Source organism: Belonocnema kinseyi, chromosome 8 (assembly GCF_010883055.1).
Source record: "Belonocnema kinseyi isolate 2016_QV_RU_SX_M_011 chromosome 8, B_treatae_v1, whole genome shotgun sequence".
Lineage (NCBI taxonomy): Eukaryota > Metazoa > Arthropoda > Insecta > Hymenoptera > Cynipidae > Belonocnema > Belonocnema kinseyi.
The window spans coordinates 30,624,308-30,641,231 of record NC_046664.1 but is presented as its reverse complement, the minus strand read 5'-3'; the positions used below and the strand labels follow the sequence as shown (position 1 = coordinate 30,641,231).

Genomic DNA, 16,924 nt, shown 5'->3' with positions numbered 1-16,924 from the left:
ATTTTTTGAATTTTTTTCTTGGTTAAAATTATTTTTTCTTTTTAATCTGAAAATTTAATTATTCTTTTTTAATTTTTCATCATTCTAGTTGGAAATTTATCTCTTCGGTTAAACATTAATTTTAATAACTGAAAATTTAACTATTTAATTTTTGTTTAAAAAACTTTTTTTTTAATTGAAAATTCGTCTTTTTGGTAGAAGTTGATTTTTTGGCGTTTTAATACAACTGCTCCAATTGAAGATTAATTCATTCATTTTGTTAACATTTTTTTGCGGAATATAATTTCTTTTAAGCAAAAATTAACTTTTTATATTTCCTAACCGGAAAACCTTAACTTTTGTATTTCAAATGTTGAACACCTTTGTCGCATTGGTTATTATTATTATTAGATTATTGAATATATTATTTAGATAAAATAAATTTTATTTAAATTTTAAAACATTTTAATATTTAACGAAATAGTGACATTGTGAATCAGAAAGATGATGAATGTTTAGTAAAAAAAAATTATGAATTTTTAAGAAAATAATTGAATCCTCGACCAAAAAGATTAAATTTCAATCAGTTGTATTTTTAACCGGGAAATACAAATTTTGAAAAAAATAGTGGAATCCTCAACAAAACCAGATTAATTCTCGAACCAAAAAGACGAAATTTGCAGCCAAATAGTAAAAAGAAGATTTTTCAGTGATGACAGAAAACAAATTCACCCAAGTTGTTATTTTTGGGGGATAAATAGTTTAAAAGACAAAATAAAAATTTCGAATAAACATTTCTTGTTTAAGTTTGTTTCTCAATTTCTTTTTGGAGTTAAATGAATATATCATTTTCCTAATATTTTTGAGAAAAATCAAAAATTTTTTTGAAGTTTTCAAATATGTCGAAAAAGTCTAATTTTTTATTTTTCACTTTAACTGAATCGAACTATTCCTTAGGAACTTGAAAAATCTTTCAAAATTACACAAAGTGCCCTTAAATCTTTCAGATATTTTCGAAATTTGTCGAAATATTTTGAAATGTTTCAAAACTTTTTCGAATTGTCTTCTTCCCAGGAGTCTCAAGAAAGTTTGTTATTTTCTTGAGACCTTTCAAACTTCTTAAAAAGCTTTGAAATTTTTTTGCGAAATCTTTGAAAATTTACATTTTGTTTAAAATTTTTGGAAATCTTTTCAAACTTAAAATCAGTTTGCAATCATTTTTTAAAATATAAAGACTCCTAAAGATCCTTTAAAATTCTTAAAATTCTTCCAAAATTTTTCTTACAATTCTGAAAAATTAAAACATTTGCCTTCAAATCTTTTTTCTTATTATCGTGAAGCTTTTTAAATTCTTTTTAAATTTTTTAATAAAATCTTTGAATCTTGCTAATTGAAACATTTTGTTTGAAATTCTTTCTCATTCTTTTTCGAAATTTTAGAAAATAATTAAAAATCTTTCGAAATATTTGCCAATTTTATCTTAAAACTAAAAAGAAAAAAAAACAATAATAAAAAATTGGCTTAATTTCTCCCAGGAATTTAAAGATTTTTAAATTTTAACTATTTCCAAAATCTTTAAGCCGTCTAAATACCATTTTAAATTATTCGAATTTTTCCAAAAATTTTCTTAAAGTTCTGTGAAATCACAAAAGTTGTTTAACATCTTGCAGAATCTGTTATGACGATTTTAGAAATCTTTTAAAATCTGTGGTGTTCTTTCAAAATATTCTATTGAAATTAATTTTTCAAAATAAAAAATTAGTTTTAATTTCCCCATGAATTCTAAGATAATTTTTTTATGATCGTGAATAATTTCAAAATTTTGATTTCCAAATATTAAAAAATGTACATTTTCGAACATTTTTTAAAAATATTTTCAAGTCTGAAATTAGTTTGATAACTTTTAAAAACTTCTAAATGCCTTTGACTTACTTGATTTTTTAAATGAATCTTCGTAATCTTGCTAGTTAAAGATTCAGCTTGAAAAAAAAACCATTCTTTTTAGAAATTTTAAAAAATAATTTAAAATCGTTTGAAATCTGACAATTTGCTCGTTAAATTTATTTTCAAAAAGAAAAATCAGTTTCCATTTTTCCAGGAATTTTAGGAATTTTTGTTGTTGCCTGAAACTCATTAAAATTCTTAAAAAGCTTCTTTATTTTTGAAATGTTAAAAAATCTAATAATCGCTTTTTTTAAGCGGCAAAAAAATGGAAACTGTTTCAAGTCACAAACACGGGTTACCCAAAAACAATAGTTTCAAATTGAATCGAGTAATTTCGAGAATCAATCGAAAATGGCACCATAAAATTGTTAATAATTGGATATATAAATGACCACAACTTCCTTGCACCTCAATAAAATGTATTAATATTATGGGTCAATCGATTTGTTTTATTCCAGGAAACTATTATCGAATAGAACGTTTATACTACTTAATTAATGTACTAATTAATGTACAGTCTATAACATTATACAAATTACTTGTGAACATTCCTGTTTTATAAGTTTGGCTCTTAATTCCCGAAAACGAATTTTCAAAGTTAAAAACGGAATTAAAGACTTTCAAAGATGGAATAACTAAAAAAAATTATTTAGTGCAACAAATTCTAGAAGAATTTGTAGGAGATGATTCCTTTCAAAAAAGAAACTTTCCCAAACGTGACTAGCTGAAAGCCCTTTCTGTATAATTTTGTATACAAGAGGATTTTTCGACCTTGAAAATTCTTTTTATCTCGAAAAATTTCATTCCATCTATATGCATATAATATGATATAAAACTGTAACACAAAACAATTATTAAATCATCGTGCAATAATAATTGTAATACGATAGCACCAATTCCAATACAATAAATAAGATCAAATGCAAAGTTCACTCTGCTCCTTAAGAATTTAGATTGTAGGCGGTACAATATATCTTTCCCTCCATAGTCCCTGCTACAATAAAATTCCACATGCCTCTTCCTGTAGATTTATATCCTTGTCAGTGTGAATACCCTTCCAAAGGATAGGATCTTAACCTTAAACCTAACCCCACAAAACCCTCCCCTAAATAAAACAAAAATAATAAATACCTTTGTTGATGAATGAAGTGGTAAATACTAAATATCCAAAAATGAGGGCCCAATTAAGGGGCTTTATCACACACTGTATCCACTAACCAACCACAATTGACACCGCAAATCGTATAACAATATCACTGCACACGTTCTTCCGCGATAGAAATTCGAAAGGATAACAACATAGCTTCACAGAAATTCACGTCTTCGCCTGAGTTCCATGACTGACGGATGCACTCTGGGCCCAATTGAGGAAAAAGTACATGAAACTAGACTAGGAAATGTCAAACGGTCCCACAATCGCGTGGTCTCTGACCTTGTGTGAGCGCGCGCTCTGTAACTGTGGAAAAAATCAAAATGACTTTGAAACGGCTAGCAAGCGTGGTACACGCCAACCGATGAAGTGTGCCGTTTGACCTGCCTACGATTTGGCCAATCGCATCGCGAGTATTTCTACGCAAGGTACGCTCTGGTAAGGTTAGGTCGGGGAAAAAGGCCGGGCCCCAACCGGAGTCTCGTGGAGGCATTGTGTACAGGAAGTTTGTGTACATAATCTGGCATCAGGCCCAAGTCGGTGGCGCAATCTGTTGGGACAGGGCCCAATTTTGTGCATTTAAAGTGTTAGCAACGTCCGTTCCTAACTTTAACTTTATAATCTGCTGAGTGGTAAGAACCTAATCGAATCTGTAGATGGAAAAGCAGAGTTCTGTTATCTGTTTTAGCAGTCCTTGATTAAGAAATTACTTATTTTGGTTTGTTGATTATGTAACATTTGTAATTTATGAATTTTCTGCACCATGAACTTTATGTATCAACATTTCCAAATAAATCATTTTACTAATCGTAAAATTTATTTCTAAATCTTTCGAAACATTATTAAAAGAAGAGAATATTTAAATATTGCAAATGATTATTTATTATGTCATATTTTAAGACTTATATTTTTAAAGAGATAAGAAAAATTAAATTATTAAAATAAATGATTAATTATTATAAATCGAAAAAAAATTATAAGCTTTTTAATAATCATGAAAGATTTGAGAAGATTAAATTTTGTTCGAAATTTCTGAAAAAATTTGTAATGATTTAGGTTTTCTTTTAAAAGAATAATTAAAAACATTTTAGGTACACTGAATTTTGCAGGGTGTCAAGAGAATGAAACAAACGTTCTTATGATTTATAGGAAAATTTTAAATGATTACTTTAGAATGAATTCTCAGAGAAAATTTCATAAGATTTCAAACAATTTTTAACTATTACGTACATTTGTTTTAAATAGTGCAAAATATTTTGGAGCAAAATTTAGATTTGTAAATAATTAAAACTTTTAAGATTTTTTAAGAATTCTGTAAGGTTTAACGAAAATGAAAAAATGTAAGTTCCTAGGAACAATTTAAATAATTTTTTATTTTCAAAAATTAATTTAAAGAGAATATATCAAAAGATTTCATAAATTGCCAAAGAAGAATCTGAAAGATTTTGAGGCAATTTTGAGGGCAATTTTTTAATTTTGCAGGATTAAAAAAAATAGAAAAAATAGAAATAATATTTAATGGTTAGAAGGTTCAGAAGGTTTAAAAAGATTAAAAAAAGAATTTTTCTTAATATTCCTATGAAAATTTTAAACAATTTTGTTTCTTTGAAAAAATAACTTAAAGATGAAAATAAGAAAGTTTTTAAACATATCAAATGATTCCATAGAAGTTTGAAAAAGACCGTAGAAGGTTTTAAACCAAAATTTTTGGATTTGGTAACATTAAGAAATTTGTAAAAATCGAGTAGATTTAACTTTAGAAGCTTTAAAAAAATTTCGGAAGAATTCAAGGGAATAAACAAATTTTCTTTAAATTCCTGGGGAAATTTAGAAGATTGTAAAGCAATTTTTCACATTTTGAATAATTTTTTTAATTTTCACGAAAAATTCGATCCAGTGAAAAATATTTGTGGGATTTTTACATGTTTTGAATAGTTTAAATATATTTAAGCACGTGGAAATATTTCCGAAAAATTATCAATTATTTCTTGGTTTCTTCCAAACTTCTAAAAGTCCTAAACATCTCTCAAAAAAGACTAGAATTTTTAGTGTACATATTTTGTAAAATCCTATCAAATGAAAGAATAAAATTTCTTCAAATTCTTCTAGATTCTCTTTCAATACGTCCGAAATATTCAAAAAATCTTTTTTAATTTTCTTAATAATCTTATAAAAATTGTATTCATATAAATTTAAAAACAAACTGGTAATACTTATTTTCTTGTTCTTAATTCTCAGAATTTAATTTCAACCAATTACATGCAAGTCTAGACGGTAATGAGCTGGAATTTTAGTTTTGTATACACTCCACCATAGGAATAACATGATTAAAAATCTCAACAATCAGAAACAAAGATAATTTTAAGGGTGGTAGGGGCTTAAAAATAAAAAAATTTAAGTTTCGGACAATCGACAAAAAATCAATAGACAAAAGTTGCTCTTCCAAAAAATAGCGAAAACTCGTTCAAATTTGTCATAAATAATTTTTGATAGGACATGTAGTTTATTTTTTAATCGTAAAAAATGACATTTTAAATTAAAAAATTAAATTTGTCGAAAAACTTTACAAGGTACGAACTAAAATTAATAGACTAACGTTGTTCACCACAAAAAGATCTATAAATTTTTTATTAACCCTCGGGCACTAGCGGGGCGGCAGTCCATGCCGCTTTTTGATCGAAATTATGATTATTCTCTAGTGTGCCAAAGTACCGCTAGAACTAGGCGCACTGGCGCCTAGTAGGCGCCAGTGTGCGAGGGTTAATCATTTTCAGACAGGACGAGTAGATTTTCTTACAATCGTAACAAATAAATTAAAATTTTTTTTTGGAAAAACGACACAAGAGATGAACAAAATTAAAAGACTAAAATTGTTTGAATAAAAATATATTTTTTGGTAAAAGTACATAAGATACAGTAAAATGTTTAATATTAATTTTTATTTTTAAAGAATGCGCATTTTTTAATGATAAAAATGAGACAATAAAAATACTTTTTTCCATTCTCAATGCATATTATGAATGGTAATAACATAAATTTATTGAAATGGTTTACATTTTTTAGGGTGGCTAAGAATAAAATGTAATGCAAAATAAGAAACAAATATTAAAGTAATCAGTAAAAAGGAGATTTATACTTTATTTTGCAATATCTGAATAAACAGCCCCAGAATGAGGTACAAAAAAAAATATAATATACATTTGATATAATAGAGTTGAACATAATGTAGCAAAGTTTGCTTTTTCGACGAAATCAAGTGCGAAGCATGAGATACGTGATGATAATGCGTTCGTTAAGGTCGAAGGAGCTTTAACAAAAGAGAATTCACAGTCATCGAGTGACAGTTGCCCATTCCGTAACGTTTAATTTTAAAAGGCTTGCGCACAAATCGCCCTAGTCTGTTACGCGGAGGGGGGGGGGGAGTTAAGGGTCGAAAATAATGTTACGTCATACGTGAACGCTCACCTGATTGCATGGGACTGCATAGGAGAAAACTTAATTTTTTTGATAAATTGGAAAAAAAGGATTTCATATGATAACCAAAATAGATTAATTTGTATACAAGAAGAATCGTCTACCAATGATGATGCATTTTCAACCACATAATTCAATTTTCAACCAAGAAAGGAAAATTTTCAATGAACAAAAAACGAATTTTCAACAAAATATTTCAATTTTCAACGAATGAAATGGATTTTCAAACTAAAAAGATAAATTTTCAACAAAATTGCTTCAAATGGAAAACATTTAGCTTTAGAGTTCGAATTTTTTAATTTCCTTGAGCGTGCAAAATTTTTGCGAACGAAAAAAAACCGGACATCAGTATTTTTTCCTTGGTAAAATACGTAATACAATTGAAATATTGGATAAAAAAATTTACTGAAAAAAGAAATAATGCATAACCGATTAAGATGTTTGGAGGAAAAAAATGTGGAAATGACAGTGGATCTTATCGCATCTGATACCACGACAAGTTAAAATAGACATTAAAAACTACAGTGATATGAATCTATCAGACAGGAACAAACTTCGATAAATTGAACGGCGTCAAAAATTATGCTATTCAGCCATTAAAAAATACCTCAATTATAATTCAGAAATATTAAAAAAAAAAGATAACAATTTTTGCATTTTGGACTAAAAACTGAAAAGTTATATTTTTGGAAATTCCCTCATTTCCTGTTAGTCCTGTGAGGAAATTCCTGCAGTGGTATTTTCCAAAACACAACTTTTCATTTATTAGCCAAAAATGTAAAAAAAAGAGAATAGTTTAAATAATTAAATTTAAATACTTTAATACTCTAAATACTTTTTAGAATACAATTTTCTATACAGTTATTAAAGTCTTAATTTAAATCAGTAAGAAATTGACTGTTTAAAATAACCAAGCATGTCTAAAATTAACAGACAGTCATATCTACTGACAAAATAGTCGTTTTAACAGATGGATCAGTCATTATTGCTGAATAAATCTAATCGCCACATTAAATTATTGATTGTCATTTGAATTTCAATGAATGATTAAAATTAACCATAATTAATTTATCAACACATTCAAAGTTATTGATTAGATGACTAAAATGAGAATTCATTTTTTTTTTTCATTGTAAATTCAACTATTGGTGACAGTTCAAACACTGCATTAAAAATTCATTTTTCTCATTGAAGATTTTCATTTCAGCTGAAAATGTATTTTATCATAAAAATATAACTATCATCGATTTTGTAGTTAAATCTATTTTTTATGTATAAACTAGTAAATTTTTTATTAACAATTCAACTCATTCATCGAAAATTCATTTTTTTTAGTTAAAAAATCAACTATAACGCTTAATTTTCTCTAATTTTGTTGACAATTCATCTTTATTGGTACAAAATAAATCTTCTTTGTTCAAAATTCATTTGAACTATTTGATTGAAAATTATTTTTTTTTATATCTTCAAATATTTTTTTGAAAATTATTGTATTTTGTTGAATATTCGGTTTATTTTGGCTGAAAATTAATGTTTTTTGTTAAAAATTCGATTTTTTGTTGGAAAAATCATGTATTTTGATAGAAAATCTAGTTTTATGCAAGAAAACTTACCTTCTTAGTTGAGAATTCATATTTTTAGGTCGAAAATTCCACCACTTTGTTGAAAATTTAAATGCTTTCTTAAACATTCATTCTTCTGATTCAGAATTCATCATTTTAGTTGAAAAATTACCTTTTTAATTGTAAATTTAACTATTTTGTTGAAATTGATATGGTTGTTATTGAAACTTAATCTTGTTTGTTTAAGAGCCATCTCAATTATTTTGTTAACAAATTCATTCAAATTTAGGTTGAAAATTGAACTAATTTGCTAATAATTCTTTTATTTTTGAATGAAAATAAATATTGTTTAGTAAAAGAAAATTCTATTTTCTGGTTAAAAATTCATGTATTTTGTTGAAATTTCTTTTTTTTTTATTGAAAATCAAACTAGTTGGTTAAAAGTTGATCTAATGTATTAAAGTCTCATCATTTTCGTTCAATACATATCTGTATTGGACATTTAATTATTTCGTTGGAAATTCCTTGGTTTTTTTTTTGAAAATTAATATTTTTGGTTAAACTAAACTGTTTTTAATTAAAAATTAAATTGTCCTTTGGTTGAAATAACACCCGTTTCTTATTTAAAATTTAAATTTTTGGTCTACAATTCTTGTATTTTGTTGAATGTTTATTTTTTGTTTTTAAAAATTAATCTTCATAATTGAAAACATATTTTTTTAGTTTAAAATTCAGTGACTAGTTTGCAAGTGAAATTACTATTAAAAAATAATTTTCTGGTTTAAATATTCATAGTTTTAGTTATTAATTCATCTCTTTTATTTAAAATAGAACCGTTCCGCGTTATATTTAAATTGGGTTTTTTTCTTGAAAATTCTACAAATTAAATCATTTGAAATTACTGGTTTTATACGGGAAAAAAATTGACTGTTTTCAAAAGTAATTTTCGACTAATTTTTCAGTTGTCGAATCTATATTATTTGAATCAGTCAAAATGAGTTTCTTAGAACGTAGAGATTTTCCTTTAAAAATCATAAAAAAGGGGAGGGGGTTTCAAATTATTATAGCTCGGAACCTATCAAAGACACAATGTTATTTTAGTTATTACTTTAGTTTTTTTTCTGGAATTTTCAGCTTTTTCAGGCGTAATAGTTGGACTATATTTAGAGAGCGGAAATCAAAGCTTAATGCCATAATTGAGGGGCCTTCTGTAACCGCCTATAATTTTTTCTCGCTAAACGGCGTTGAACCCTGAACACTTTTGAAAAAAGTTTTTAATTTTTATTTTCAAAGTACATATTCTTATAAGAAATTTGAGTGTGTCTTTTTTCTATAAATAAAAAAGTTTTCACTTTCGCCATTTTGAAAATCATTCCTAACTTTGGTTGATTGATATCTTCAGGTTTATGCATAGCAGAGCGAATTTTTAGCAATAAAAGACTTTGAGCAAGAAAGTTGTTCAGAAATATTCAAATTATTCAAAATAAATCATAATTATAATATATTAAGAAAGTTTTTATTCCTTAAACATAGACCTTGTTCCAATACAATCGTTGTAACTTTTTTTACAGGAACTAATCGTAGTTCAGCCAATTATTGGAATTTCATTATGAAATCTTCAGAAAATATTCGTTAAGAAGCTTAATTTTATTAAAATATTTTTTTCTTTTATTCTACAAATTTAATTATTTTATCGAAAAGTTAAGAATTTTGATCGAGCATTTATCTGCTTGTTTCAAAAACTAACTTTTCCATTTTGAGAATATTAATCTTTTTAGTTAAAAAAACATCTGTTGGTTTAAACATCGAAGTATTTTGTGAAAATTCATTGTAAAAAATTTTATTCGAAATTCATCTTTTTTAATTTTTGATTGAAAACTAATACTTGGAATGGAAAATTGATCTTTTATAGCTGAAAATTCAAATATATGGCTTAAAATTAATCTATTTTCTTGAAGAGTAGTTTTTTTGATACAAAATTAATTTTTTCGTTTAAAATGCATAATTTTTGGTTAAAAATGCCATTTATCAGTTTGAAATTAACCTGTTGTGGTTATGGATTCAACTATTTGTTAAGATCTTTTCTTGCTTAAAAATCAAGTATTTAGTTTCAATTTAAACCCCTTTTCAAAAATGAAGTTTCTTTTGTAAAGCATTCGCGTTGAAAGTTAACTGTTTTGTAGAATATTTTTCTATTGGGCTTGAAAATTCAATAATTTGGTATAAGAAAATGTTACTTTTTGTTGAAAAGTCTGCTATTATTTTTTTGGTTCAAAAATTCAACTAATTGGTTGAAAGTTGAAGTACTTTATAAAATTCAATTTTTTGGGAAAGAATGAACCTTTTCGTTAAAACTTCAACAATTTAGTAGAAAATTTGATTGGAATTTAACTATTTTGTCCAATTTTTTTAGACAACAAGTAACTTTTTTTATATTAAAACTTAAACATTCAATTTTTTGTTGGTAATTAACCCTTTATGAATTGAAAATTCAACTATATGGGGGAAAATGTATTTACTTTGTTGTAAATTCATCTTTTTCTGTTAAAAAATTAATCTTATTTTGGAAAATCCATTTTTTTGGTCGAGGATCAACTATTTGGTTAAAAACTCACCTTCTTTGTTCAATTCAACTTTTTGGAAATTCCTTTTCTTTAAATTAGTGTTTTAAGCTGGAAAATTGACAATTCCATTTGTAGCTTTGAAAAATATATTTTTTACTTAAAATTTCAACAATTTGGTTAAAAATTCATTTCTTTAAATTGAAAATTCATAATGTATTCTGTTGACGATTCATCTTTTTGTTAGAACCTTCATTTTCTTTATGGAAAATTAATCTTTTTGGTTAAAAATTCAACTATTTATTTAAAAATTCATATTTTTTGGCTGTAAATGTAAGTGCTTGGTTGAAAGTTGAATTAATTTGTTCAAAATTAATTTTTTAAAAGATTTACCTCTGTTTGGAAATTTAACTGTTTGTTCCAAATTAGTTTTTTTTTGGGTAACAATTAATTTTAGTCCGAAAACTTAAATATTCCATTTTTGTTAGAAACTAAACCTTTATAAATTGAAAAAAACTATATGGTGAAAAATTTATGCATTTTGTTGCTAATTCATCTTTTTTGTTAGAAAATTAATGTTGTTTTTTGAACATTCATCTTTTCGGTTGAGGATTCAACTATTTTGTTCCTTTGGCTTGAAAATTCCTCTATTTTTTCAATTTTAAACTTCTTTGTTAAAAAATTGAACTATATTTTTATTGTTCCCTTTGGATTAAAAATTGATCTTTTAAGTGTTTTGCAACTCAAAACTGACATGGGACCCAACATGGAAATAGGAGCCAAAATTGACATGAGGTCCGAAATAGGGCCCAATAACTGGTATAGGGCCCTAATTCTAAATCAGCCCAAAATTTATGTAGGGCTCAAAACTAGTGTACTGCCAAAAATTGATATGGGACTCAAAGTTGATATAGGTCCAAAATTGATTAAGGGCCTAATCAGCTATCGAGAGCAACATTAATATAGGGTCAAAAATTGATATAGGCCCCATAATTGATATAAGGCCCAAAATTTACATTAGGCCAAAAACAGATATAGGGCTCAAAATATATATAGGGCCCACAATTTTTATAGGACTCATAATTGATATAAGGCCCAGGACTGACATAAAGTCCAAAATTTATAAAAGGTCGAAAATTGGCATAAAGCAAAAAATTGAGATGAGGTCAAAAAATTGACACAAGGCTGGAAATACAGATAGGGCTTAATTTCGGCATCGGCCCCAAAACTGACATAGAGTCCAAAATTTATATAGTGCTGTAAGCTCTGAAACCATTTTTTCCAGGCGTCATGGCGCTTATTTTGTTTAATTTTTGCATCTTTGTAGATCGAAAATTCAATCATTATCATAAAGCTATGTTTTTTTTCTCAAAATTTTACTAGTTTCTTATAAATGCAGCTATTTAGTTTTTAATGCAACTAGTTGGTTAAAAAATAATAATTATTTTTAAAGTCATTTTTCTGGCAAAAAATTTTGTTTGATTGAAAACTCTACTATTTTGTTGGGAATGAAATTTAATCGAAATTAATATGGTATTTATATTAATTTTATCTTAAACCATTCATGAAACACGATTATGGTTTCCTAATTTTCTGGGTGTCGTTTGTCGCAGTAAAGTAGGTGTTTGTTGGTGGTGGGGAACTTTACCGACTTAGGCCGATAAAGTGCACTTTATTTTTCGCGATAAATGCACGCGTATGCGCGTTCGTTACTTCCACCCAAGCGCATCCTCGTTTTCTGGGTGTCGATTGTCGCAGTAAAGTAGATGTTTGTTGGTGGTGGGGAACTTTACGGGTCTAGGCCGGTAAAGTGCACTACATTGTCCCACGCGCACTTTCCTGCACTGCACTTTTCCCTTTAAATTAACTTCAAACTTGAGACGCAATATCATGAGAAAACTCGGATACCTTCCTCTTATTACATAAAATATCCTGTGCACCGAGGCAGCGAAGTCATTTTTCGAGTCTCGCGTGTGTGCAAAAAATCACACTCAGTCTTAAAAAGACTATTTCGCTGGATTCGTACCCAACATAATATTACACTGGACTCCTATTTTATCGGGCGTTTCGGGGGCACCCTAATGGCCCTGGCGGTAAATCGGGATTCTCAAAACTATTTTTCTTTTCTTTCTTGCTTGTGGCTTCTCATAGTGCCGAGCCGTAAACTTCCCTACACCGCTGATCTTGCAAGCGCCTCTGTCTCGACATTTTGCACCATCTTATCCGGTATATCGGGACCCGGTAAAACGAGACTCTATTGGATTACGTTTATTTTTGGAAAATACGTTTGTCAAAGAGGACGAATGGGGGGGGGGGGGTGTAAATAGTCTGAAATTTGTAGCGTACTTTACGGACGGCCCCTTAGTTCAATTAAATATTGTCATTCTGTCTAACTTCGGTCCTGTTAGAATAAGAGTCAGTAAAAAATAAGTGTTCACTATTTATGTTTGTATTGAACGATGTGTCGCGTGTGAAGAGCAGCAAGGTAGGCGTTGAGTACGATATACATCTAGTCAAGGCTGACCCAACATTAGGTACTTATTGTATCAAGTCTCGTTAACGGAGATGTTCATTCCGTTGTGTTCTCGATGACCAGTCCTCTCGCGCCGGTTAGGTCAGATTGATCTACTTTTCATGCGCAACGGTGTCACTCCGGGGTCATAAAATGTGCCGGAAATATAGAAGTTTTCCGAGGTGAAATTATCCAACCTTTTTTTCTTTAATTATGGCGGCACTAGTGCGTCTTAAGCGTGGCAGCGTACAGTTAAGACTTGCAGCACTTGAAGTCAGGGGTAGGTTTTAATTTTTTTCTTTAATTTAAAAAATGTTTAAAGTTCGGAATTATAGAAAATAAGGACGAATCTTAAGTTTATAAACACAATTAAATACATGAATATAATTTAATTTTATTATCTTGAAGAATAAAATAGAGTTTTAAACTGATCTCTGCTGAACCGTTTTCTGGTAGGTTCATGTATATAATTATTCATAATTCCGCCATTTTTCATTTGATTTATAACTTCTTGTTCTATTTGAAAGGGGAAAAAGACACGTTTTTAAGAGTAGATTTGTTTATTCTCGATTTTGTTCAACTATAACTATTTAATGATATATTTTTTAAACTATTACTTTTTTTCTGCTTATATATTGAAAGTAAGTTTAATTCCGCGTATAATGAGCTTTTATTATTAAAAAGTGGTAGAAATTGGAATAATAAATTTGAAATTTTATCATTTTTATTTGAAATGGTTTTATTCTGTTTATAAAACATTGTATGTTAAAAATGTTACAAAATATTAATGTCTTTGGATATTAATGCCTAGGGAAAATGAAAAATTGGTCGAAATTATATTTTTAGTCAAGAATGTTGTTATTTGGATGCAAATTCATCAATATTGTTCAAAACTCATCCTTTTCGGTTGCACTATTTATATTAATTGTTAAGAATTGATCTTTTTGATAGAAAATGCAAATACTTGGTTAAAGGTTGAACAACTTTGTTAAAAAATTATGTTTTTTGTTAAAGATTCGTCCTATTTATTAAAAATTCTTTCTATTTTTTGTTTAAAAATCAATTTTTTAATTAAAAATTTAACTATTCAAGATGAAGATTTAACTGCTTTATTGAAAATTCATCTTTCTGGGTTGAAAGTTCAATTCGTTTCGTAGAAAATGAATTTTACTGATGTAAATTCACATATTGGTTTTTGAAAATTCGACTGACATATTTTTCGATTAAAAATTCGTCTCTTCTGTTTAAAAATTGATCTCATTTGGTAGAAATTGTATCTTTTAGTTTCAACCATGTAACTGCTTGGTTAAAAATTAGTCATTTTTTGTCGAAAATTTTATCTATTTTGTTAAAAGTTCGAACTTTTGGATTAAAAATACATCTTTTATTATAGAGAAGCAAATTTTTAAAATAAATAATAAATTACAGATCTTTAAATTTAAATTTGAAATAGGTTTATTTAGCTTATAGAAGATTCTCTGTAAACAATTTTACAAGACTCAAATTCTTAGCTCTAAATACTAATGCAGGAAAAATTAAAAATTGGTCTGCAAAAAATAAGGGAACAATCAGGCCATTTCGGAAATTACGGTTTACGGCCACGCTGTTGTAACGTTTTTGATAGGGGTTTTATATTTTTCGCTATCAAAATTGATTATTAAAAAAGTTCACTGAGTTTCATGAAAAGTATTTTTTGCCTCTAAAAAAAGGTACCTGGAAATTTAGACACCCTGGTTAAAATAAGATTAAAAATTTTCTTATTATTTTAATTTTTCTCTAATAGCTTTCAGATTTCCTTTTTTTTATTTTTCTAGCCATCGATATTTTAGTAATCAGGCTCCTTTTTGACAAACAGTTTCACTTATAGAGTCCAATGTAAAACTACGTCATCAACATCCGTGTTTCCTATCTATGTTTATCCAGCTTCTTATCTTTGAATTTAAGAAGATACCTGGCTGAAACTTTGGGAAACGATAGAAAATATAGTAACAAACTTTGGTCTGACCCATTGGGTTTGTATTTCTTTTCAAAAAATGGATGTTTATTGATTTTAAAACAATAATGTTATTGAGAACAGGGCTTCAGTGCCCTGGCTAATTTCAAGTAAGTGTATGATAGCCCTATTTTTAATAAAATTTTATGTTAAAAAAATTAAAGATTGCAGTATTAAAACGAACAAATGAGGCGGTCAAAAATGGGAAACAATTGATTTATTATTAAACATTAATTAAATAATTTAACCTCATAGAATAACATTTGCCCTCAAATATCATGAGAAAATCATAAGATTGAATCGAATGTAAATAATAATAATTTACCATTTTTTTAAATGTTCGAATAAAAAATAACTGAATACTTGAATGCTTCCAAATAAAGACAATCCTAGATTAAAATGTAACTCACCTTGGATTACTTTACAATTCAAAAATAAAATCAATTTTGTAAAAATTGTAGTCAGAATTATTGTAAATATCAGCTTAAACTATTCTATGTTAGCAATAAGTAACCAATATGGAAGACTGATGATTGGTTGAATGAGTATGCCTGTGCTGAAAAAAACGCAGATTATTTGTTGAGATATGGCTGAATGCACTTGACCCATATACTTGTTTGCTCTTTATTATTTTTATTTGCTATTAATATTATTGATTATTTTTTTATAAGGTCTGATTAATTAATTTGGAATTGTTTAAAAATATATTTATCTCAGATTCCAATTAAAATATTTTTGAAATATTTCTTTTAACATTAACGTTGTTGTAAATAAACTGCTTCAAAGTATCTTTTGATAATTTCATGAAGATGATTTAAAGGATATTATGAAAAATAGAGATTGTTTTTATTTATTGTCGACGTAAATATCAGTCAAGTTATAAAGAAATAAGGCTTTGATAAGAATCCGGCTGATGTATTCTCTATGATCATGATAAAAGACTTCGATGATAAACTTCTTTATTGAATGGGAACGCAATACCTGAAAACAATTATGTATTCAATGCTCATTTACTCATAAAATTTATTTTGCGACTAAAATTTATAGTTTTAAGTGTTTTTTCAGCTGATATAAAGATTTTTGTATTTTAAAATCTTTATTTATTTTCAAAAATTTACAGTGGGTTTTATGTGACAGATAACATCATTAATTCTTCAAAAAATTATTGAATCAGGGGGGGAGGGGGTTGGAAAAAGGATTTTGGATTGTAATAGGAGTCTGAAAAGATGGAAAAGAGGATTTTAGATTGTCAAAAATGTTTGAGGGAATGGAAAAGTCTATTTCGTTTGCCCTTTTTTATCATGCATTTAAATTTATTATTATTTATTGCCTTTTTGATAGACCATACAAGTTTATTCTGTAGCCAAATAGATTCATTTCATCAAAAGGAAAAAAATGATACTTAAAATAATAGTATAATTTTTAAATTAAAGATTTGTTTCCTCTTATAAAATTAAAAGGTCAACTTTTTGGGTTCAAAGTGCAACTACTTGGTTAAAAGTTTAACTGCTTTGTTAAAGTTTAATTGTTTAATGATTCAACTCTTTGGTTGAAAATTGATCTTTCTTGTTGAAAAAATTTTTTTTTTCGTTTAACTATTTTTCAACTGTTTGGTTTAAAAATCAATCATTTGTTTTAAAATGAAACTATTTTTTATGAAAATCAAACTCATCACTCAAACTCATCTTTTTTGTTAAAAGTAGAACTACTTTATTAAAAATGCATTTTACTTTAGATTCCGCTCTTCGG

The 16,924-nt window shown here is 27.3% G+C and overlaps 1 protein-coding gene across 1 annotated transcript in view; it reads left to right on the top strand.

Moving 5' to 3' along the window:
• The first annotated feature begins 13,268 nt into the window (after positions 1-13,268).
• LOC117178177 (sialin-like) overlaps positions 13,269-16,924 on the top strand; it is a 40,721-nt gene continuing 37,065 nt past the window's right edge. The window contains exon 1 of the mRNA XM_033369466.1: positions 13,269-13,462. Coding sequence (XP_033225357.1) covers positions 13,396-13,462 — 67 coding nt within the window. The 5' untranslated portion in view covers positions 13,269-13,395. The remainder of the gene's footprint in view (positions 13,463-16,924) is intronic.